This window comes from Pleurodeles waltl, chromosome 12 (assembly GCF_031143425.1).
Source record: "Pleurodeles waltl isolate 20211129_DDA chromosome 12, aPleWal1.hap1.20221129, whole genome shotgun sequence".
Lineage (NCBI taxonomy): Eukaryota > Metazoa > Chordata > Amphibia > Caudata > Salamandridae > Pleurodeles > Pleurodeles waltl.
The window spans coordinates 39,767,762-39,793,004 of NC_090451.1; the positions used below are offsets into that span (position 1 = coordinate 39,767,762).

Genomic DNA, 25,243 nt, shown 5'->3' on the forward strand with positions numbered 1-25,243 from the left:
ATATGTTTGTGGTCTCATAAAGTATGCATTTCCATATTGGCCAGTGCTCTGAAGAGAACTACTTTGCGTGAGGATGTGTTCCACGTAAAAGGACAGAATTCTGTCACTCAGAGTGAAGTTATCCAAAGGCTGAAGTAGGCTGCCCGTGATGTATGCTGTAGTGAGCAGAAGCAACATGTGAACAATACGTCGTTAGACCAATGACTGGATGAAGAGGGCTGGCTGGAAGCCTAAAAATTTAAGAATATTGTGCATATAATTTTAATAAAATCAAATGATTTGGGCCAAAGCCCGGCCTAATAATTAGCACCCGGGAAGAAATCTGGGTGTTGTACGTGAGGAAAGGGCATGCAGTGGTCCCTTCGACTATTGTCTGCTCGCCCCGAGGCCACCCCCAATAATAATTATTTTTTTTGTAATTCTTTATTAAACTTTTATAAGTGAACAAATAATTATAGATTGTACAAAAAGAGGGAAAAAATGTAGATTCACATTAAAGAGATTCCAGTGTACAGTGAAATGTTTAGATATTTTCCATAAATAAAACATTGTTAATTATATTATATCTGATATTCCTGACAGAGAAGCAATAAACAAATATACATTATCTCAAAATGATAAAATATATTATTACAAAGTTACACTTGTCTACAACCTAACTAGAAAAAAAAGGGTTATTATCAATAATATTGAAAATATAATAAGGGCATGAGGTATTATTTATGAATTATTGAACATTTAAAGAAATAAACAAGAGATGTGAAATTATTAGCTAGTCAAGAATACATTCCATATTTGGCCAAACTGTTGTAACCCCGCGTTGCAAAGCGCACGCGGGAGCGTGACTGCCCTTCATGGCCCCTTTTATTTGCAGTCAGAAAGTCTTGTGACTTAAAGAAGAGCTTTTAGACTCTGCAAACAGGTGTTTTGGGGTCACAAATTCTGTGAATTTGTGAACTGCAATGTATACGACCCCAAAATACATTTGTGCATCACGCACTTACTTCCAGCATGATGGGTTTGTGACTAGAAAAGGCTACGCGGAACCATGACTTTAATGTGAGAGTCTGACATCACAACAGAAAGAGCTGATGACGTCACAAAGAAAACCCATCATCACAAAGAGCACATGACATAAGGATCATGTCGTGTTGAACTGGGCGTGTGACATCACAGAAGCATGTGAGCTCACAAAGGGTGTGCGGTGTCTCAAACAGCACGTGACTCCACGAGGAGCCCGAAAGTGCACACAGCGTTCGCCGTCACTAAGACCATGACATCATAAACAGATGTGACATCACATAGAACTCGTCATTGAGAAGAGGATGTGATGTCACAAAGAACACGTGACATCACAACAATCAAACGAGACCACAAAGACCATTCTGATATGGCAAAGTAGGTGACGTCACACAAAACAGATGTGTTTTCACAAAGAGCGCACGACATCACACATACTGCACACCCGCAGGTCACTGAAAGCCCCTTTAGTGCTGGTTTTGCTCTGCCGTTTCCAGGTGGGGGCGCTACAGTTTACAATAATCCTTGTTGGCAAAACTGAGAGCGTGGAACGTAATCAATGCGAACATAACATTTTCTTGAAATCCCCTCTGGGGGAGAGTGTGCCGGGTGACTGTTCCAGGACAAAAATGAGCCACTTTGGAGAACAAAAATGTGCGAAAAGAGCCAGTACACGTTTTTGTGAGGCCACAAAGCGATGACGGATCACTGGAGGCCTTTTCACGAGGTAGGGGGTCTGGAGAAAGGTGGGCGGGGGCTGCATCAACTGTTACTTTACCAAGCCCCCTAAGAAAGCTGCTCCATTCTAGAGACAATGTCTGGGGGGCTCTTCCAATGGACGCCCCTGCTTGGAGTGCCAATGGTGTCCCCCAAGGACAGGCCTCAGAATAGAGCCTCATTCACTCCTGTCTCTTGGGGGGGCGTCGTTCATTGCCCCGTAGAATCAAAATATTGTCCAAGCTGGAGAATGGCTCATGGCCAAGCGGGGTGAGCAGCACGAGGGTCTGGGAGGCGCCCCGAACAATGGGACCCCCACTCGAGGACCAGCGGACAGTCACTCTTCACCACTAGTTGGCCAACCCAACCCTTCTGGCAGTGAGCGCGGGAACCACAGGCCCAGGCCTCTGCCCGCTTTGTGCCGATACGTCATGGGGTGTCAAATGTGTCTACTTAGGGGTTCTCGGTCGGCTGTCTGCTTGGTGGTACTCCAAGCTCCCTCACCAAGACACGGGGCCATCTTAGTCATTCACCCATCAGCCCCGCTCCCCACACCGCACCTGGCCCGTGGGAGCGCTGTACTGTCCGGAATCAGGCACATCAATTAGGAACCAAACACCATTACCCAGAATCCTCAAACTTCCTCACAAATTAATGAATACTGTCAAAACAGAGTGGCATAATGCCGCGTAATTCTCCTTTTCTTCATGCATAATTTAGTCAACCCTGCCGCACAATTTGCTGCTGTCCTGCCACATAATCCCGGTGGCCCGCAGTATGCCGCTGCAATCTCAGAGTCTGGCAAGATTAGTTTTGAAGGTATTTTGGCATCCTTGGTAGATGAGTGTGCGTCAAGGCAGCTTCTGCAGCGTGGATCTCTCTCCTGCCCCCAGGTTGCCACAGAGCCACGGACAGATAGCCTCATCCTTCCATTAGAGAGCCCTCAGGTGTGCTGTTATTGTGATGTAGGCTGCCACTCTCGCGAGGGGGGGGGGGGGTTGTGAGCACTATACGCATAACATGCTAGAGTGAGCGCGTGGCACCGGTGGCCCCTGTCCTTGGCTGAGCTCTCTGCTCACTATTAAACTCCACTGCCCGTCCTAAGATGTGATGCAGTAAAATCACTTGGGCACCTGACTGCGGGGGGCACCGTGCAGTGGGAGAAACAGTCTGACTTCATGCACCAAAGCGCAAGACCCTCAGCTGCCCGTGCGGGCCCGTGGCACCCCCCCCCCCCCCCCCCCAGTGCCATCTCTCCTCCTCTGCTGCGGGCCTGTGCCACCCTCTATCCACCCCTTAGGGCCATCTCTCCCCCTCTGCTGCGGGCCCGTGCCACCCTCTTTCCCCCACCCCAGTGCCATCTCTCCTGCCTCTGCTGCGGGCTTGTGCCACCCTCTATCTATCCCTTGCCAGGCTGCAGACTGTGACACTCCCGTGCAGGGGTTGCAGGCCTTTGGTACTCCTCTATGCCACCCCTGAGATGTTTTAAGGCATGTGCAAAGAGGGCAATTACCCAGGGCCCCCACATTCCAGTGGTACCCCTGTGAAAGGAAACTTTCTCTCTCTTTGGCCTCTGTCTATTCTATGTCCATTTCAACTGTTGTGAGAGCCTGTTAAAGTTGAACATATAATTTAGTATTGCTTGGCATCACAGGGGGTATGAATTATTAGGAAATGGGTGTTATAATTCAAAATTGTTCTATACAAGGGCCCCGAAAATATGTCTTACCTGCCCCTCACCCACGAGACCTTAAGATGGCTGTGTGCCACCCTCCCTGGCTGCAGCCGGTGGCACTCCCATGTGCCACCCCTGCTGATCAGCTATTAAAAGTCGATAAAACAATATTGTTGCATACTAATATCGAGGACAGAATATCGAGGGAGAACATATCCAAAGGTTGGCGGTATACGGTATCACAGGCCTACTCTTCCAACCTCGGTACCCTCGAACCATCAGTGTTGTGGGTTTGATATCCAGGGGGCACGCCCTCTGTCCGGCTGTAGCCCTGCCTGCTGTTGGCTGGCAATGTCCTCGACCAGCAGACCTGCCAACTCACAGCGTGCCACCGTGTGACACGTGATATCTGCATATCTGCTCCCCTCTCTCTCTCTCACACACACACACACACACAATCTCTCTCTCTCTCTCACACACACAAACTCTCTCTCTCCCCCACACACACACACACACACACACACAAACTCTCTCTCTCTCTCACACACACAAACTCTCTCTCTCCCCCCCACACACACACACACACAAACTCTCTCTCTCTCTCACACACACAAACTCTCTCTCTCCCCCACACACACACACACACACACACACACACAAACTCTCTCTCTCTCTCTCTCTATATATATATATATATATATATGATTGAAAAAGCATTCCTTGGCTTAACTGCTAGGGAGGGTCATATTCCACCTATTTGTAATCCACTCTTATTACAGTAACAGTGAATACTAAAACATTGTTCAGCATTACTGTAATAACAAGTTGACAGACATCAAGGAAAGTGGAGCCCCAGCCCGTGTCCATTAGGACACACTGCCCTGGTATTCCTGGCACGGATTCTGCCACCTCTGAGGCAAGGGGTGCAAAGGCAGTGCCAGGGGTCGCAGCTGTGATCTCCGGAGACCCCTAAATGAGGTCCTTGGAAAACACCTCAAAGGTGCCCCTTAGGTACTTCTCGGCACCGATGCCCACCCCCTCTTCACACGGTGAGATTTGTGTGAGCTGGTGACGTTGCTTCTGTCAGGGCTGGGCAGCGCCTTGGGGCCCCCTCCCTGACCAGGCAGCGCTGTAGCCCTCGGCGGTTCCTGGGCTGCGGCAGATGAAATGCAGACCCCTTGTCTTTGCACAGCATGCCACACCGTGCCTACTGTGCCAGTGCGACCGCCACGCGCCCACAGCGCCTCTATTGTTCCAGGCACACAGGGCTCACGCTGCAGACTGCACTGCACTGCAGAGGGACGCACGCGCTGGGCCAGGCTCACGTGACGCACTCTGCACTGCACGCTGCAAAGGGATGCCCGTGCAGTGCCAGGAACAGCATGTACTGTGTACACGGCAGAGGGATACCCGTGCAGTGCCAGGAACAGCAGATATTGTGCACACTACAAAGGGATGCCCGTGCAGTGCCAGGAACAGCATATACTGTGTACACTGCATAGGAATGCACGTGCACTACAGGGCCAGGAACAGCATTTACTGTGTACACGGCAGAGGGATACCCGTGCAGTGCCAGGAACAGCAGGTATTGTGCACACTACAAAGGGATGCCCGTGCAGTGCCAGGAACAGCATATACTGTGTACACTGCATAGGAATGCACGTGCACTACAGGGCCAGGAACAGCACGTACTGTGCACACTGCGGAGGGATACCCGTGCAGTGCCAGGAACAGCATGTACTGTGTACACTGCAGAGGAATGCACGCGCACTGCAGGGCCAGGAACAGCATGTACTATGCACACTGCTGAGGTACGCCCGTGCAGTGCCAGGAACTGCAGGCACTGTGCACACTGCAGAGGGATACCCGTGCAGTGCCAGGAACAGCATGTACCTTGCATACTGTACATGCTGTTCCTGGCACTGCACGGACATCCCTCTGCAGTGTGCACAGCACATGCTGTTCCCGGTACTACAGAGGGATACCCATGCAGTGCCAGGAACAGCCTGTGCTGTGTACATTGCAGAGGGATACCCGTGCAGTGCCAGGAACAGCAGGTATTGTGCACACTACAAAGGGATGCCCGTGCAGTGCCAGGAACAGCATATACTGTGTACACTGCAGAGGAATGCACGTGCACTGCAGGGCCAGGAACAGCATGTACTGTGCACACTGCTGAGGTATGCCAGTGCAGAGGGATGCCTGTGTAGTGCCAGGAACAGCACGTACTGTGCACGCTGCGGAGGGTTACCCGTGCAGTACCAGGAACAGCACGTACTGTGCACACTGCGACGGAATGTACGTGCCGGACCAGGAACAGCATGTACTGTGCACTTTTCGGAAGGATACCCGTGCAGTGCCAGGAACAGAATGTATTGTGCACACTTCAGAGTAATGCACGTGCAGAGGCAGGCCCACAGATCGTACAAGGCACACTGCAGAGGAATGCAGGTGCAGAATTCGGAACAGCATGTACTGTGCACACTGCCCGTAATGCACGTGCACAGCCAGAAACAGCATGTGCTGTGCTCACTTCCGAGGAATGCACATGCAGTGCCACGAACAACCTTGGAATGCGCACACTGCAGAGGAATGCACGTGCAGAGTCGGGAACAGGACGGTCTGTGTACACTGCAGAGGGATTCACGTGCAGTGCCAGGAACTGTAGGCGCTGTGCACACTGCAGAGGGATGCACGCGCAGGGCCGGCTCGCGTGACGTACTCTGCACTGCACACTGCAGAGCAGCGCACGCGCAGGGCCAGGCCCAGAGCCCTTACTGTGGCTCGTGAAGAGGCGTCTGTGAAGGGGAGGTCTGCGTTGCACAGACTCCAAGCGCCTGCATGTTTGGATCTGTCTGGGCGCTACGTGCCGCGCAGGGCGGGTAGGGAGGCAGATCACACAAGGAAACCAGCAGGCACAAGAGAGAATTCACAAGAGGAGAAAGAACCAGCATAGTGAAAAGGTTATGGAAAATCTATAGGACAATTAGAGTAATTGGATTAAAAATACAATGAACAAAAAACAAGAAAATTAGAGGAAGAACAACGAGAATTCAAGCGAAGACGATAAGTTATCACTAGAGAGGAGATACATGGAGGAGGGAAGTCGGGGATTAACAGTAGCAGGGAGTTAGGGATACCGTGGGCCTTCACATCAGTGTTGTCCACACAGCAAGCTGCCTCCGTGCAGGGGCCCAGCCGCCAGTGGTGCAGCAGGTGCAGTGACACCGGGGCCCAGAGCCCCGAACCCTGATAATTGTTGTTTTTTATTCCACAAAGAGCAGTCAGGGGCCACTTTCCTTGTTTGCACCAGGGCCCTCACACTCCTGACGGCCTCCCAGGAAGCCCCCCCCCCCACATGCTCTTTGCCCCTGCTGAGGCGCCAGTCATTGGGGTGCAGTTCTTAATGGAGTGCCCCAACAATGCTCACTTCTGAAGGCGGCCCTTCCAGGGTGCCAGCAAGTTACACCAAATTATTACGGACCAGTGGACGAAACCTAATACTTTCCCATCTTCTCTGCCACGTGGGGCCTAGACCCACCTTCATGTTCAAAGCGGGATAAGCTGCGAGCCTATCAGACTCTTTCTTCAAGGGGGGCGTGTGGGGGTGAGCCCGGGCAGTGAGACCTTCAAAAATATCACGTCACCTCTACCGTCCTCAGTGACATCTGAATTACTAGCGATATCACCCTTATTAGCAGTAGCATTTTTATTAATATTGCTATTATTTCTATTATCAAACTAATTTCAATAATAATCTTGATGGTGATATTAACAATAATAATTCACATTATATATATTCTTATTGATATTATACATTCTAAAACTTTTGAGTGTGGTGCCATGAATCACTGGCAATAAGGGATATAGAACTGTTATATATCGCATGATATGATAATATATTATATAATATTATATAAGGGCAAAAGTACCCCCTGCCGTACAGGACTAGGATAGTGAAAGTCACAGAGGCGTTCCATAAGTATATAAAGAAATGATGCCAAAGACCACGTTTCTTTATAAGGTTGTTGAACTCTGATGTGATGTATCCTTATCATGTACAGCAGGGGGTAACTTATCCCATATAATACATGGTCCCCCATCACGTTTCCCACAAACCACTTAAAACCTTGGCATGTAGCTCTTTCAGAAAGAGGGAGCATGTTTGCAAACATGAATAATAAAAAAAGAACCTTTAGTGCAAAATTAAACACACCAAAAACCTGGTAGATACCTGTGGCAAAAAGATATTAGAAACAGTTCAAAACAAGTCTGTTTAAAAATAAAACTGCAGAAACTCAGAATGTGTAGGGACACGCAGAAACATTCAAACTTTTCTATAATTATCTAGGGCATAAAAAAAATAATCCTGCTCCCTAGTCACTGTAACCGAGAAAAATAGAGCAGAAGGGCGAAAAGCAAGTGTTCCTTTTTGTTGCTTTAAATAGCTGCTCCGTGACCTGACTTTCCCTCCACTGTGGCTGCTGGTTGTGGTAGCAGACACTGTGACGTCAGAACTCCACTGTAATAACTTATAACAGACGCTCTGACATCTTCAAGACGCTTATACAGGGATTGCAGAATCCCATATATTACATTTCTGCATCTTTATGGTTACTCTGTTCCTTCCACAACAGGGAGGTACAGGGGTGGCCCCAGTAAGCCCCCACTGTAGTGTCCGGTGCCCCACTTTTGCTGTTGTCCTCTCCCTGCACCCCCTCCTTGTCCCAGTTGTAATTTATCCCGCATCTGACCCCCCCGCCGCCCCCTCCCAAGCTGTTCTCCTGGGCCTCCCCAGATTGTCCTTTATCACGGGGCCCTAACTCACCCAGGGCTGTCTGCTCCAAGTACATCAAAACTCTGCCCTCCTCCTGCCCTGCCGCCTGTCCCTGTTCAGCCCTTTCACTCCCTTCCTGGTCTGAGACATAAAACACCCCAAACTTCCCTTCTTTGTAGCCCAGATAAAGACCGTTCTCACACTTATAGGGGTGTAACCGGGGTCATGGGAGCCCTGGCTGGGACACTCCATGTTTTTAAAGTTCAGTGTGGGGTTCAGAGCTCTGCTCCTGGTGGGGCGATCACTTCCGTCAACACATGACGGACACTCTGTCGAGTCCTGAACTTTTCACCTACAAATCATTGATTTCAGGTGTGTTAGTCTTTTTCAGTGGATGCAAACCAAGACTACAATACCCAGAATGCATGAGGCTAGCACATAAAAGTCCAGGATTGGAACCAGTGTCCATAATGACCTGGAGGGAGGTGATGATATCCAAGCTCCTGGCGATATATCGCCGGCATCACGGCTAGAGTGCCTAAAGACCTGTCAATTGTTACGGAGCGCTACATAAAAAATACTCTATAATACTTCCTACAAACAAAAGTAATACATGTAAAGGGCAAGTTAATAATGATTTTTAAAAATGCAGTAAAAATGTAGATGAAAATTCATTTAGGATGTTTCTTTTAACTAAAATACTTATTTGGTGGTTTAACATGTTTTGTGCAGAAATAATAATTGGCGTTTCAATTAGATTATTTGTTGTCTTAAATTATCTCTTTTCCTTACAAATAATGCAGTTTCTTTTCTTTTTGTTGGCAGGAAGGATGCCCTGGACCTCTGAAGGAAAACCTGCCAGTTCTGTGGAAGGCGGAGGGCCGGAGGAGGGGAGGCGACTGCAATGATGTGAAATGAGTTTGTGGTCAAGGGTCCACATGACGAGAGGCCACTGACACTATTACAGACGCACGTCAAACACGGGCTACCTGGAGGGAAGTTACTGGTCACTGAGAAGTTCTCAGAGACAATCCATGCACCCAGTGCTGCTAGCTGCATCTCCTTCCAAACAGCTGAGCCACTTCAGACTTACTACCCAACAGCACGTTGCATTGTGGAACTTGTAGTTTGGCTTTCCTCAGTAAAACGTGGCACCTACAAGTCCCAGAAGCCGGAGAACTGTTGACTAAAAAGTCATAATTATCTACAAGTGCTAGCTTTGGCACGGGATGACTTGGCAGCTAAGGTCCTGCTCCTAAAAAATTCCGGAATACTATGCAAGATGGGGAAAGCATGCAAATTTAGAATTCCACCCAAAAAAATATATATATTATTTTACAAAAATTAGAAATGCAACACCAAGCCAGGTATGGGCAGTTCAGCAATTCCTTTCTTTTTAGACTATATTACTTTTCACCTTTGAACATTAAACCACTCATACGTTAAGAAAAATATAAATTGCAAGTCACAGAAAAGCTAAAAGTCCCAGAATGCAAAACAGCGTGGGTTTAAAACCCGCAACTAGCTAAACATTGAGGCAGACAAGAGTCAACTAAGGCTCGATATGTTGCAGCAAAATAAACATTTGGCTGGTAAAATAATCCATCAAATTGTGATGAAAAGCCTTCCCACCCTATGACAAATGCCACTGTCTATAATACACTTGTAATACAGCGGACAGAACATCCACCGTGTCTGTGATGGAGTATGCGACCCCGAGGGTCCGATTCACAAAGGGACTTATGACTCGTAAAGTTACGAATGCAGAGTTTCCACACTCGTTGCGTAATCTCCAAACGAAGGGGCAGAATCTCCGCATGGTGCACTGTAGAGAGTACGCCATGTGGAGATTCCACCCCGAGTGCGGAGATTCCACCCCGAGTGCAGAGATTCCACCCCGAGTGCAGAGATTCCACCCCGAGTGCGGAGATTCTACCCCGAGTGCAGAGATTCCACCTGAGTGCGGAGATTCCACCCCGAGTGCAGAGATTCCACCCCGAGTGCAGAGATTCCACCCCGAGTGCGGAGATTCTACCCCGAGTGCAGAGATTCCACCCGATTCCACCTGAGTGCGGAGATTCCACCCCGAGTGCAGAGATTCCACCCCGAGTGCGGAGATTCCACCCCGAGTGCGGAGATTCCACCATGAGTGCAGAGATTCCACCCCGAGTGCGGAGATTCCACCCCGAGTGCGGAGATTCCACCCCGAGTGCAGAGATTCCACCCCGAGTGCGGAGATTCCACCCCGAGTGCGGAGATTCTACCCCGAGTGCGGAGATTCCACCCGAGTGCAGAGATTCCACCCCGAGTGCGGAGATTCCACCCCGAGTGCGGAGATTCTACCCCGAGTGCGGAGATTCCACCCGAGTGCAGAGATTCCACCCCGAGTGCGGAGATTCCACCCCGAGTGCGGAGATTCCACCCCGAGTGCAGAGATTCCACCCCGAGTGCAGAGATTCCACCCCGAGTGCGGAGATTCCACCCCGAGTGCAGAGATTCCACCCCGAGTGCGGAGATTCCACCCCGAGTGCAGAGATTCCACCCCGAGTGCGGAGATTCTACCCCGAGTGCGGAGATTCCACCCCGAGTGCAGAGATTCCACCCCGAGTGCGGAGATTCCACCCCGAGTGTGAAAACGTCACACTCGCAACTTCACGAGTGGTAAGTCCCTTTGTGATTTGGGCCTCTATTCTTCAAACCAAGCCAATTTACCCCGCAGAGTGCAGCTGGTGATCTCTCCATCCCCATGTCCTTTTCACACTGATTTAAAAACCTTTCTGGTCATATGGAAACACCACTTCAGATCGTGCCTTGATAACACCCAGATGATCAGTTCAAGTGACCGTCGGATCATAGAGGCCCGGATGGGATGAAGGAGAATTTGTTACAATTTAAAGCAAGAAATGTGTCCTTTTTGGCCCTAAAGTGAGATTGATAAATATTTAAGGTCGCCTGTCAAAGCAGAGACTGTGAAAACATATTTTGCTAACACAAAGATTTCTAATCGCAAGAGCACAAAAATCTCTTTACATAAATATCTCCCAACAAAAAAGCCGAACTGCATGTAAACACATTATCGAGCACTTGCCAGAAACACCAGTGGAATGGAGTTTTCAAAACTAATGCAACAAGAGATTTTTAGTATCTTTGAAAATTAAATGCAGGACGACATTTTACTAGGGAGAGATTTATGTATGGTCAAGGCAAGGTTGTGACGGTTTATATTTTGACGTCCCTGATTTTGCAAAATATGTTTTTGTGTGTTTTGTGCTTTCACATGGTACATTGTGTACACCAAACTTATCTCCAGTCAGGTAATCAAATTCCTATGAGAAACTGTAAAATTGTGGAGTGATTTGGGATGAGGAGTTAGTTGTCAATGGCCCAAAAGTTGTGGCTGCTGTTGACAGGGATTCTAGACCAGTGGTTCCCAACCTGTGGGCCGGGGAGCCCTGGGGGTCCGCGGCTGCTTAAAACATTTAATAATATTAGGTCCCAGCTATCAGTAATGACTCCTCGGGGGGTCCCCGTTTTCCAATAATGATTCAGTGGGGGTCCCCGGGCTCCAGTATTGATAAAATGGGGGTCCACAGAAGTCATAAGGTTGGGAACCACTGTTCTAGACCATAAAAATGTCACTTGTCACAACTGGAGTGGTCTTTAATTCAAATGGTGACCAGGCTAAGAACATGGGTCTGGGCTTGAAAAAATGTTTTTCAGATAAATTGAAGATGAAAAATACTGAAGTTCATTGAGCTGCATGTTTAAAGAAATGTGACAATGTTTTGGCAAGAACACTTTGCTCAGATTTTTGGTCCGATGCAGGGAGGAAAAAACACGTAGTGCCTTACCAAGAGTGCCTTACTAACCCCAAATGGGGGAATTCTCTTTCAGAACATACTTGGCCATGATAGCTCCCTGAGGCTGAGGTGGGTGCTAGAGACCATACCTAGGTGCAGCCCAGGGTGCCAAGGGATGGCTTTCTACACGAGATAACTTCTAATATCTCTTGCCACCTCTACCCAATGTCTTATGTGAAATGAGTTGTCTTTCCTGATGTGCACTTTTTAAATTGTTAATAAATAAAACTTTTCAGAAACTCTCTTCTTGCTTGTTCGAGTTTTTTCTCAAACATTGTCATATTACAGTGTTTATCTGTGAAATAAAAATAAGGTTGTTGTAGCAATGTATTTTTCATTGTGTGTTTCTTAACTTTTTAATTTATTTTCTCTCACTGTATTATTGTCACTAATATTAACAGCATGGACCACTACTATTAAATAAATAATAAATACAAAACCACAACTATCACCGGATGAAGTACTAATACTATTTTTTCTACTACAAACATTAATATTAATCTTCATAGCAATAATCACAATCTGAGCCCACCGGGTGACAGGAATATGAAGTTTAGGATGCTAAGAGCGAGGGAAGATCACTGCGGTGGAAACAATAGACAGACTTCAGCAGGCACACAGTCTGAAAATGGTAGACAGACTATGGAAGGCAGATAGAAAGAAATAGACATATTTAGTCAGGTAGACAGACTGAAAATGGTAGACAGACTAAGGCAGGAAGAAAGACCGCAAATAATAAACTGACTACGGGAGGCGGACAGACTGAAAATGTAGACAGACTTCAGCAGGCAGACAGACTAAAATGATATGCCCAGGCGTGGGTCCCGTGCTCACTGTGTAACTGGAACCAAGCTGTACCCGGCTCTTGAGTCGTAACTAGGGAGAACCAGTCCTGAGTTGCTTGTATTCTGGGTCAGCGAGGACCTGGCTTGGCAGTTCTGGCTGGACTGCTCCCATGAGGAGCAGGGTAAAGACTGATTTGCATATGGCTGGGTCCGAACAGAGGTGGCATGGTGAGCAAAAGGACTATGGGTCGGGCTGCTACCCGGGCGATTGCCAGAGTTCAGGCTTATTGCAAGCAGTCTCCCATCTCTTCTTGTGTGTTTCTTCGACTAAAATGGTAGACAGACTAGGAGAGGAAGACAGGCTGAAAGCTGTAGACATACTTTGGCAGGCAGACAGATTGAAAATGATATGCAAACTATAAGAGGCAGATCAAAATCGGTAGGCAGACTATAAGAGACAGACAGATTGTATACGGTAGACAGACTACGAAAGGCAGACAGGCTGAAAACAGAAGACAGACTTCAGAATGGAGACAAACTCACAATTGTAGGCAGATTGACTTTACAGGGCAGATAATCAGAACAAGTGACAAAAAGCAAGTGCTTTATTGACTGTGGCAGGCAGAGAATCTAATAATAGCAAGCAAAGAGTCTGTCTTCAGCCGGCAGTAGAACTGATTACAGCAGAGTCAGAGAGAGCAAAAATGGAAGACAGACTGAAAACAGCAGAGACTATATCAGGGCAGAAAGCGTTTGGTAGCAAGACATGTACCCTGGGTCACCCCTTTCTCTTCAAAAGCTGTATTTCATAAATGTTATTAACCCCTTGAGACTGCTGGAGACTCCGTCATGGAACAATATGTAGATACATCTGCAGAATGAGCAGCCCAGCCAAATTCCCCGGATTCATGCATGATGTGCTGCTCCAGTCCAGGTTTTTCCTTTGAATTCCGGGACTTGTACTTTTGTTTATTCCATTATAAAAAAAGAACTACAAGTCCCAGAATTCAAAGAAAAAACCTGGACTGGAGCAGCACATCACGCATGGACCTGGGAAACTTGACAGCTGCGTCCCAACACCACAGAGCCAGGGTTGGATGTACGTTCTCTGTTGGTTCCCGCATGCATAGGCCAATCTCCACCTGCACCAGCCCCAGCTCAGTCTTCGAGGCGCTATGCCTCTTGCTGCAACACAGAGAGGAGAGAGACAGGCCAGCTTTAGCACTGGTGGTGCCCCGTGTGACAATGTTTGTTGGCACCCCCCAGTGACCACCTCCGCCACGGATTCCCTCACTACCACCCTTTAACAGTGCCCCTTAAATCTCCATAACCACGCGCTCTCCCATGCATTTCTTTTGTTTCATAGAGCCACTCATGCCAGTGTAGGGTGCCAGTGCACTTAACATCACCCATTACACAGAGACAATGATTCATAGGACCCGGATGCCCCCAGTTTGGCCCCAGCACAATCCCAATGAAACAACTACACATGTACACCATGATCTGGAGTGGAACAGTTTATTACAAACTAAGCAAAGCGGTCCAGATGCTGACACAAGATTAAACAAAGGAAATAAAACATCATCCTGCACGAGATTATTGAGACAACTTTAGTGAAATAGCATAAAGAGCATGAGTATACAGGTAAATAATCAGAGAGAGCAACATCAGACAGGTAAATAATTCAGACAGAGCAATCATTGGCTTGATACCACACACAACACCAGGAACCTCCTGCATTCCTAAACACCATTAGACCACACAGGCGAAGGCACACCACCTGTATCCGTGGGGGGTGGCGGTCCCCACCTCACTGTCCCTGGTCCTCATGCCAGGGGCTCCGCTCCCCAAGCCGCTCCCCAAGCACCAAGCTGCCACAGGGGCTGCGATGCGGTGGCCAGGAGCTGGAGCCCCCTTGCCCACCCCAGTGATCTGGGCACCCTAGCCCCCCAAGCTGGTCTGTACATCCGCTGGTTGGTTCATGACTGCCGGACCCTCCCATTGGTGTCGTCCCGGGGACCCAACTTGGGGGGCCCCCTCTGCTGCTCAGAAGTCATATGTGTGTAAGTCAGTGTATAGGAAATGTTACATAAGACAGAGGACCACCGGCTGTCACGTGTCATCCACAGTGGGAGTCAGTATAGTTTAATAGCGCTTGGTCTGGAGAAGCATAAACTCAGAATTTAAAAGATAGCACTATATTTAAGGGTTGTCTTTACTGATAAGAATTGATTTCTCCCCAAATGGACTCTTTATACAGCATTAGGCTAGTGAAAGACGGGTAAAAATCCCAACCCCGTGATCCATACCTTGCAGCCTGCATGCTGCTCTTTGCTGATAGTTATAGCTCACTCCTCTGTATTAGGATTTAAACAAGAAGCTGCAAGTAACAAAGTGATCTCTCTGACGGAGCCAGTGGCCCCTGACCTAGCTCCATTGCATGCACGGTACACGTGCTTTGCAGCAGGCACATTTACCCTCTGCGCTTCCTTAGATGAGTCAAAACTGCCACTGGACAAAACTCCGCCCTCTCTCCTGCAGGTTTATGAATCACCAGAGTTACCTTGGCATTTTTATTGCTGCCTGAAAATTGCTGGAGGCACCAGCTGCTTTTAAAGCCATGATATACTAAAAACACGGCGCCTCCCGAAGTCAGCGCCCGGTGCGGTGGCACCGGTCGCACCGCCCGAGAGCCGGTGGGTGGCTCTAGCGCTTTTAGCATGACAATGGCCTAGAGCATGTGAACTCCCTGCTCCCAGAGACCTTTCAGGCGCTAGGGTTGAATGGAAGCGGCCAAGTCAGCATAACAGGCCGACTCCCTCCGTCAAAGCCCCGCCGCCCTCCCCGGCGGCCATTAACCACCCTCATTTAATATATAGCTCCATATTTAATAGCCGGCCCCTCTTCCCGCCGTCGGGCCTTTCAAAGGGTGTCAGACGGGGCCATCTGCGCCCTGGAAGAGGGGGTCGAGGCGGTGGGAACTCAGCCAGGGACCCCAAGGCCCACTTTGAGGAGTTTATCTCTCCCGCCAGCGGGGCACGTGATTGGCCCAGGGCCCTACCGAGTCCCCCCCGATGCCTCGTTTCCAGAGCCCGCACCCCTCAGATTCCGCTGCACCCCTCCTCCCCCCCAAAAAAAACACAGCTTGTTAGAGACTCAGGCTCAGGGGGAGCCTTCTGCTCAGGGCAGTAACATCGGTTATCCACTGTTAATAGCCCAACCTGCAAGTATAGGCTCGATACGAAGAGGGGTGCATTAACCGCTATTAACGGCCCTCTAAATGCATGCAGTAATCGCATTTCTAACACCCAATTCGATGTCGCTCATTTTATCGATCTGAAAAGGCCTTTTAAAGAAGAAACCCCCAATGCCCCGCAGTAGGCACCAGAGACAGCACCCAGCCTTCTGTGGCTACGTCTGGAATAGAAAAAAAAGTTTGGAATACTGACAGCCTCTTCTAAAGCGGCTAAAATACATTTTGTGAGCTGCTATTTAGTACTGAGCATGGCTCGGCGGCCCCATGGATGGTCGCAGGCGCTCACGGTGAATGAGTACAACAGCTCAGTGGATGAATGCACCTGCTGCAAGGCCTGTGGGTAATGGGGCCTCTCTGCAATGATGAACAGCTAGTGTAGGCCCGGCTAGTCGTGGTGTCCGCAGGACCATGCACACGACCACGGTGAAGGGGTCTGACTCGTCGCCCACCCGCTCTCTGTAAGAATCCCACACCGACATAACCCCCTCAATGGACCCACTAATTGGCCGTCTCGGTGGAGGGGCGAGGGCTTCCCACGCTCCCCGGGCGGACATCTGCCTCACACTTGGCCATGAGGGCTTCAAGGCGCGCCTGCTCTCATTGGGTAAGCATGCCCCGCTGCACAGCAGGTAACACAGGGGTCACCCCAGGCCAAGCCTGGAACCCCTCCAATGGGGTCTATGACACCGAGGCACAGGACATGCAAAGTTTTACCCAAGATCACACACCTCGAATGTCAGTGGGGAAGCCGGGATTCGAGCTCAGATTTCCTCTGTGCACGAAGAGTTCGGAATTCTCCTGTAGAAGTCCTACCCTACACCAGTAGCTGTCCTCAAGTAGTTAAGCTGGTTCCCACTTTGTGGGTTCTCACACACCCCACGAGTAAATTGTAAATAAATGCCGAGGATTAAACCTGTTCCCCAATATTTACTCTTGGAAGTTGAAGCACAGGGGTGAATTGTACGAAAAAACGTGCACTTGCTCGCGCAACATTTCCTCACCAGTTAGTAAACCTTCCCTAAAACCCTTGTGTGTGTGTGGAGGAGGGGGTTCGGGGGGGGGATCCAAAACCATGTCACATGGTATTGGACCCCCCTGGAAAGGTTCTTCTTCCTGTCTGTCGCGGAAACAGATGCAGGGAAGCTTCCTAAACTGTCTCTGAACACAAACTTGGAAGACTGCCGAATCACACTGGCGGAACGTCCGCCACCCTGACGGATGTGCCACCGTCGTGAATGCACATACATGGTTAACACTCGCCGACTAGGTTTCCTCTGTGTACATCTAAGTTACACTTAGGAGCACAAAGGCCTCTTTGAGTTGAGCTCAGGGGTGATTACTCGACTTATAGGCGAAGTATGTTACCAGGAGCAGCCACCATCAGAAGAGAAGACTCTCAACCGGAAGAGGTTCTCTGGTGTGTTCTCGCTTAGGAGAGGAATACGTTGTGTCCTTCTCCTCTAGGAGGCGCCAGGGCCGAGTTCTCCTCCTCTAGGAGGCGCCAGCGCCGAGTTCTCTTCTAGGAGGTGCAAGTGTCGTGTTCTCCTCTTCTAGGAGGTGCCAGCGCCGAGTTCTCTTCTAGGAGGCGCCAGCGCTGAGTTCTCCTCTTCTAGGAGGCGCCAGCACTGAGTTCTCCTCTTCTAGGAGGCGCCAGCGCCGAGTTCTCCTCTTCTAGGAGGTGCCAGCGCCAAGTTCTCTACTAGGAGGCGCCAGCGCTGAGTTCTCCTCTTCTAGGAGGCGCCGAGTTCTCGTCTTCTAGGAGGTGCCAGCGCCGAGTTCTCTTCTAGGAGGTGCCAGCGCCGAGTTCTCTACTAGGAGGCGCCAGCGCCGAGTTCTCTACTAGGAGGCGCCAGCGCCGAGTTCTCCTCTTCTAGGAGGTGCCAGCGCCGAGTTCTCCTCTTCTAGGAGGCGCCAGCGCCGAGTTCTCTACTAGGAGGCGCCAGCGCCGAGTTCTCTACTAGGAGGTGCAAGCGCAGAGTTCTCCTCTTCTAGGAGGCGCCAGCGCCGAGTTCTCCTCTTCTAGGAGGCGCCAGCGCTGAGTTCTCCTCTTCTAGGAAGCGCCAGCGCCGAGTTCTCCTCTTCTAGGAGGTGCCAGCGCCGAGTTCTCTACTAGGAGGCGCCAGCGCTGAGTTCTCCTCTTCTAGGAGGTGCCAGCGCCGTGTTCTCCTCTTCTAGGAGGCGCCAGTGCCGAGTTCTCTACTAGGAGGCACCAGCGCCGAGTTCTCTACTAGGAGGCGCCAGCGCCGAGTTCTCCTCTTCTAGGAGGTGCCAGCGCCGAGTTCTCCTCTTCTAGGAGGCGCCAGCGCCGAGTTCTCTACTAGGAGGCGCCAGCGCCGAGTTCTCTACTAGGAGGTGCAAGCGCCGAGTTCTCCTCTTCTAGGAGGCGCCAGCGCCGAGTTCTCCTCTTCTAGGAGGCGCCAGCGCCGAGTTCTCCTCTTCTAGGAGGCGCCAGCGCCGAGTTCTCCTCTTCTAGGAGGCGCCAGCGCCGAGTTCTCCTCTTCTAGGAGGTGCCAGCGCCGAGTTCTCCTCTTCTAGGAGGTGCAAGTGTTGTGTTCTCCTCTTCTAGGAGGCGCCAGCGCCGTGTTCTCCTCTTCTAGGAGGCGCCAGCGCCGAGTTCTCTTCTAGGAGGCGCCAGCGCCGAGTTCTCTACTAGGAGGCGCCAGCGCCGAGTTCTCCTCTTCTAGCAGGTGCCAGCGCCGAGTTCTCCTCTTCTAGGAGGCGCCAGCTCCGAGTCATCTACTAGGAGGCGCAAGTGCCGAGTTCTCTACTAGGAGGCGCCAGCGCCGAGTTCTCCTCTTCTAGGAGGGGCCAGCGCCGAGTTCTCTACTAGGAGGCGCCAGCGCCGAGTTCTCCTCCTCTAGGAGGCGCCAGTGCCGAGTTCTCTACTAGGAGGCGCCAGCGCCGTGTTCTCCTCTTCTAGGAGGTGCCAGCGCCGTGTTCTCCTCTTCTAGGAGGCGCCAGCGCCAAGTTCTCCTCTTCTAGGAGGTGCCAGCGCCGAGTTCTCCTCTTCTAGGAGGTGCCAGCGCCGAGTTCTCTAGTAGGAGGTGCCAACGCCGTGTTCTCCTCTTCTAGGAGGTGCCAGCGCCGAGTTCTCCTCCTCTAGGAGGCACCAGCGCCGAGTTCTCCTCCTCTAGGAGGCGCCAGCGCCGAGTTCTCTACTAGGAGGCGACACCGCCGTGTTCTCCTCTTCTAGGAGGCACCAGCGCCGAGTTCTCTTCTAGGAGGTGCCAGCGCCGAGTTCTCCTCTTCTAGGAGGTGCCAGTGCCAAGTTCTCCTCTTCTAGGAGGTGCCAGTGCCAAGTTCTCCTCGTCTAGGAGGTGCCAGTGCCGTGTTCTCCTCTTCTAGGAGGCGCCAGTGCCGAGTTCTCTACTAGGAGGTGCCAGCGCCGAGTTCTCTACTAGGAGGTGCCAGCGCCGAGTTCTCTACTAGGAGGTGCCATTGCCAAGTTCTCCTCTTCTAGGAGGCGCCAGCGCCGAGTTCTCCTCTTCTAGGAGGTGCCAGCGCCGAGTTCTCCTCCTCTAGGAGGTGCCAGCGCCGAGTTCTCCTCTTCTAGGAGGTGCAAGTGTTGTCTTCTCCTCGTCTAGGAGGTGCCAGCGCCGAGTTCTCTTCTAGGTGGTGCAACGTCATGTTCCCCTCTTCTAGGAGGCACCAGCGCCGAGTTCTCCTCTAGAAGGTGCAAGCGCTGAGTTCTCCTCTTCTAGGAGGTGCAAGCGCTGAGTTCTCCTCTTCTAGGAGGTGCCAGCGCCGAGTTCTCCTCTTCTAGGAGGTGCCAGCGCCGAGTTCTCCTCTTCTAGGAGGCGCCAGTGCCGAGTTCTCCTCCTCTAGGAGGCGCCAGCGCCGAGTTCTCCTCTTCTAGGAGGCGCCAGCGCCGTGTTCTCCTCTTCTAGGAGGCGCCAGCGCCGAGTTCTCCTCTTCTAGGAGGGGCCAGCGCCGAGTTCTCTACTAGGAGGCGCCAGCGCCGAGTTCTCCTCCTCTAGGAGGGGCCAGTGCCGATTTCTCTACTAGGAGGCGACACCGCCGTGTTCTCCTCTTCTAGGAGGCACCAGCGCCGAGTTCTCTTCTAGGAGGTGCCAGCGCCGAGTTCTCCTCTTCTAGGAGGTGCCAGTGCCAAGTTCTCCTCTTCTAGGAGGTGCCAGTGCCAAGTTCTCCTCCTCTAGGAGGTGCCAGCGCCGTGTTCTCCTCTTCTAGGAGGCGCCAGTGCCGAGTTCTATACTAGGAGGTGCCAGCGCCGAGTTCTCTACTAGGAGGTGCCAGCGCCGAGTTCTCTACTAGGAGGTGCCATTGCCAAGTTCTCCTCTTCTAGGAGGCGCCAGCGCCGAGTTCTCCTCTTCTAGGAGGTGCCAGCGCCGAGTTCTCCTCCTCTAGGAGGTGCCAGCGCCGAGTTCTCCTCTTCTAGGAGATGCAAGTGTTGTCTTCTCCTCGTCTAGGAGGTGCCAGCGCCGAGTTCTCTTCTAGGTGGTGCAACGTCATGTTCCCCTCTTCTAGGAGGCACCAGCGCCGAGTTCTCCTCTAGAAGGTGCAAGCGCTGAGTTCTCCTCTTCTAGGAGGTGCAAGCGCTGAGTTCTCCTCTTCTAGGAGGTGCCAGCGCCGAGTTCTCCTCTTCTAGGAGGTGCAAGTGTTGTGTTCTCCTCGTCTAGGAGGCGCCAGTGCCGAGTTCTCCTCCTCTAGGAGGCGCCAGCGCCGAGTTCTCCTCTTCTAGGAGGCGCCAGCGCCGTGTTCTCCTCTTCTAGGAGGCGCCAGCGCCGAGTTCTCCTCTTCTAGGAGGGGCCAGCGCCGAGTTCTCTACTAGGAGGCGCCAGCGCCGAGTTCTCCTCCTCTAGGAGGCGCCAGTGCCGATTTCTCTACTAGGAGGCGCCAGCGCCGTGTTCTCCTCTTCTAGGAGGCGTCAGCGCCGAGTTCTCTACTAGGAGGCGCCAGCGCCGAGTTCTCCTCCTCTAGGAGGCGCCAGTGCCGAGTTCTCTACTAGGAGGCGCCAGCGCCGTGTTCTCCTCTTCTAGGAGGTGCCAGCGCCGTGTTCTCCTCTTCTAGGAGGTGCCAGCGCCGAGTTCTCCTCTTCTAGGAGGCGCCAGCGCCAAGTTCTCCTCTTCTAGGAGGTGCCAGCGCCGAGTTCTCCTCTTCTAGGAGGTGCAAGTGTTGTGTTCTCCTCGTCTAGTAGGTGCCAGCGCCGAGTTCTCTTCTAGGAGGTGCCAGCCCCGAGTTCTCCTCTTCTAGGAGGTGCCAGCGCCGAGTTCTCTACTAGGAGGTGCCAACGCCGTGTTCTCCTCTTCTAGGAGGCGCCAGCGCCGAGTTCTCCTCCTCTAGGAGGCACCAGCGCGGAGTTCTCCTCCTCTAGGAGGCGCCAGCGCCGAGTTCTCTACTAGGAGGCGACACTGCCGTGTTCTCCTCTTCTAGGAGGCGCCAGCGCCGAGTTCTCTTCTAGGAGGTGCCAGCGCCGAGTTCTCCTCTTCTAGGAGGTGCCAGTGCCAAGTTCTCCTCCTCTAGGAGGTGCCAGCGCCGTGTTCTCCTCTTCTAGGAGGCGCCAGTGCCGAGGTGCCAGTGCCAAGTTCTCCTCCTCTAGGAGGTGCCAGCGCCGTGTTCTCCTCTTCTAGGAGGCGCCAGTGCCGAGTTCTCTACTAGGAGGTGCCAGCGCCGAGTTCTCTACTAGGAGGTGCCAGCGCCGAGTTCTCTACTAGGAGGCGCCAGCGCCGAGTTCTCTACTAGGAGGTGCCATTGCCAAGTTCTCCTCTTCTAGGAGGCGCCAGCGCCGAGTTCTCCTCTTCTAGGAGGTGCCAGCGCCGAGTTCTCCTCCTCTAGGAGGTGCCAGCGCCGAGTTCTCCTCTTCTAGGAGGTGCAAGTGTTGTGTTCTCCTCGTCTAGGAGGTGCCAGCGCCGAGTTCTCTTCTAGGTGGTGCAACGTCATGTTCCCCTCTTCTAGGAGGCACCAGCGCCGAGTTCTCCTCTAGAAGGTGCAAGCGCTGAGTTCTCCTCTTCTAGGAGGTGCAAGCGCTGAGTTCTCCTCTTCTAGGAGGTGCCAGCGCCGAGTTCTCCTCTTCTAGGAGGTGCAAGTGTTGTGTTCTCCTCGTCTAGGAGGTGCCAGCGCCGTGTTCTCCTCTTCTAGGAGGTGCCAGCGCCGAGTTCTCCTCCTCTAGGAGGTGCCAGCGCCGAGTTCTCCTCTTCTAGGAGGCTCCAGCGCCGAGTTCCCCTCCTCTAGGAGGCGCCAGCGCCGAGTTCTCTACTAGGAGGCGCCAGCGCCGAGTTCTCCTCTTCTAGGAGGCGCCAGCGCCGAGTTCTCTTCTAGGAGGCGCCAGCGCCGAGTTCTCTTCTTCTAGGAGGCGCCAGCGCCGAGTTCTCTACTAGGAGGCCCCAGCGCCGAGTTCTCTACTAGGAGGCGCCAGCGCCGAGTTCTCCTCTTCTAGGAGGTGCCAACGCCGAGTTCTCCTCTTCTAGGAGGCGCCAGTGCCGAGTTCTCCTCCTCTAGGAGGCGCCAGCGCCGAGTTCTCCTCTTCTAGGAGGTGCCAGCGCCGTGTTCTCCTCTTCTAGGAGGCGCCAGCGCTGAGTTCTCCTCCTCTAGGAGGTGCCAGCGCCGTGTTCTCCTCTTCTAGGAGGCGCCAGTGCCGAGTTCTCCTCCTCTAGGAGGCGCCAGCACCGAGTTCTCTACTAGGAGGCGCCAGCGCCGTGTTCTCCTCTTCTAGGAGGTGGCAGCGCCGTGTTCTCCTCTTCTAGGAGGCGCCAGCGCCGAGTTCTCCTCTTCTAGGAGGTGCCAGCGCCGAGTTCTCCTCTTCTAGGAGGTGCAAGTGTTGTGTTCTCCTCGTCCAGGAGGTGCCAGCGCCGAGTTCTCTTCTAGGAGGTGCCAGCGCCGAGTTCTCCTCTTCTAGGAGGTGCCAGCGCCGAGTTCTCTACTAGAAGGTGCCAGCGCCGTGTTCTCCTCTTCAAGGAGGCGCCAGCGCCGAGTTCTCCTCCTCTAGGAGGCACCAGCGCCGAATTCTCCTCCTCTAGGAGGCGCCAGCGCTGAGTTCTCTACTAGGAGGCGACAGCGCCGTGTTCTCCTCTTCTAGGAGGCACCAGCGCCGAGTTCTCCTCCTCTAGGAGGCGCCAGCGCCGAGTTCTCTACTAGGAGGTGACACCGCCGTGTTCTCCTCTTCTAGGAGGCACCAGCGCCGAGTTCTCTTCTAGGAGGTGCCAGCGCCGAGTTCTCCTCTTCTAGGAGGTGCCAGTGCCAAGTTCTCCTCTTCTAGGAGGTGCCAGTGCCAAGTTCTCCTCGTCTAGGAGGTGCCAGTGCCGTGTTCTCCTCTTCTAGGAGGCGCCAGTGCCGAGTTCTCTACTAGGAGGTGCCAGCGCCGAGTTCTCTACTAGGAGGTGCCAGCGCCGAGTTCTCTACTAGGAGGTGCCATTGCCAAGTTCTCCTCTTCTAGGAGGCGCCAGCGCCGAGTTCTCCTCTTCTAGGAGGTGCCAGCGCCGAGTTCTCCTCCTCTAGGAGGTGCCAGCGCCGAGTTCTCCTCTTCTAGGAGGTGCAAGTGTTGTCTTCTCCTCGTCTAAGAGGTGCCAGCGCCGAGTTCTCTTCTAGGTGGTGCAACGTCATGTTCCCCTCTTCTAGGAGGCACCAGCGCTGAGTTCTCCTCTAGAAGGTGCAAGCGCTGAGTTCTCCTCTTCTAGGAGGTGCAAGCGCTGAGTTCTCCTCTTCTAGGAGGTGCCAGCGCCGAGTTCTCCTCTTCTAGGAGGTGCCAGCGCCGAGTTCTCCTCTTCTAGGAGGCGCCAGTGCCGAGTTCTCCTCCTCTAGGAGGTGCCAGCGCCGAGTTCTCCTCTTCTAGGAGGTGCAAGTGTTGTGTTCTCCTCGTCTAGGAGGTGCCAGCGCCGTGTTCTCCTCTTCTAGGAGGTGCCAGCGCCGAGTTCTCCTCCTCTAGGAGGTGCCAGCGCCGAGTTCTCCTCTTCTAGGAGGCTCCAGCGCCGAGTTCCCCTCCTCTAGGAGGCGCCAGCGCCGAGTTCTCTACTAGGAGGCGCCAGCGCCGAGTTCTCCTCTTCTAGGAGGCGCCAGCGCCGAGTTCTCTTCTAGGAGGCGCCAGCGCCGAGTTCTCTTCTTCTAGGAGGCGCCAGCGCCGAGTTCTCTACTAGGAGGCCCCAGCGCCGAGTTCTCTACTAGGAGGCGCCAGCGCCGAGTTCTCCTCTTCTAGGAGGTGCCAACGCCGAGTTCTCCTCTTCTAGGAGGCGCCAGTGCCGAGTTCTCCTCCTCTAGGAGGCGCCAGCGCCGAGTTCTCCTCTTCTAGGAGGTGCCAGCGCCGTGTTCTCCTCTTCTAGGAGGCGCCAGCGCTGAGTTCTCCTCCTCTAGGAGGTGCCAGCGCCGTGTTCTCCTCTTCTAGGAGGCGCCAGTGCCGAGTTCTCCTCCTCTAGGAGGCGCAGCACCGAGTTCTCTACTAGGAGGCGCCAGCGCCGTGTTCTCCTCTTCTAGGAGGTGGCAGCGCCGTGTTCTCCTCTTCTAGGAGGCGCCAGCGCCGAGTTCTCCTCTTCTAGGAGGTGCCAGCGCCGAGTTCTCCTCTTCTAGGAGGTGCAAGTGTTGTGTTCTCCTCGTCCAGGAGGTGCCAGCGCCGAGTTCTCTTCTAGGAGGTGCCAGCGCCGAGTTCTCCTCTTCTAGGAGGTGCCAGCGCCGAGTTCTCTACTAGGAGGTGCCAGCGCCGTGTTCTCCTCTTCAAGGAGGCGCCAGCGCCGAGTTCTCCTCCTCTAGGAGGCACCAGCGTCGAATTCTCCTCCTCTAGGAGGCGCCAGCGCTGAGTTCTCTACTAGGAGGCGACAGCGCCGTGTTCTCCTCTTCTAGGAGGCACCAGCGCCGAGTTCTCCTCCTCTAGGAGGCGCCAGCGCCGAGTTCTCTACTAGGAGGTGACACCGCCGTGTTCTCCTCTTCTAGGAGGCACCAGCGCCGAGTTCTCTTCTAGGAGGTGCCAGCGCCGAGTTCTCCTCTTCTAGGAGGTGCCAGTGCCAAGTTCTCCTCTTCTAGGAGGTGCCAGTGCCAAGTTCTCCTCGTCTAGGAGGTGCCAGTGCCGTGTTCTCCTCTTCTAGGAGGCGCCAGTGCCGAGTTCTCTACTAGGAGGTGCCAGCGCCGAGTTCTCTACTAGGAGGTGCCAGCGCCGAGTTCTCTACTAGGAGGTGCCATTGCCAAGTTCTCCTCTTCTAGGAGGCGCCAGCG

General features: G+C 52.7%; 1 protein-coding gene across 9 annotated transcripts in view; it reads left to right on the forward strand.

Annotated features, from left to right (window-relative positions):
- The window catches only part of LOC138267809 (uncharacterized), a 222,992-nt gene extending 210,700 nt beyond the window's left edge, over window positions 1-12,292 (forward strand). For all 9 annotated transcript variants that reach the window (XM_069217019.1, XM_069217021.1, XM_069217027.1 and 6 more), the window contains one exon: window positions 9,015-12,292. In XM_069217019.1, the coding sequence (XP_069073120.1) occupies window positions 9,951-10,922 (972 nt within the window). In that variant the 5' untranslated portion in view covers window positions 9,015-9,950 and the 3' untranslated portion in view covers window positions 10,923-12,292. The remainder of the gene's footprint in view (window positions 1-9,014) is intronic.
- Window positions 12,293-25,243: the final 12,951 nt, after the last annotated feature.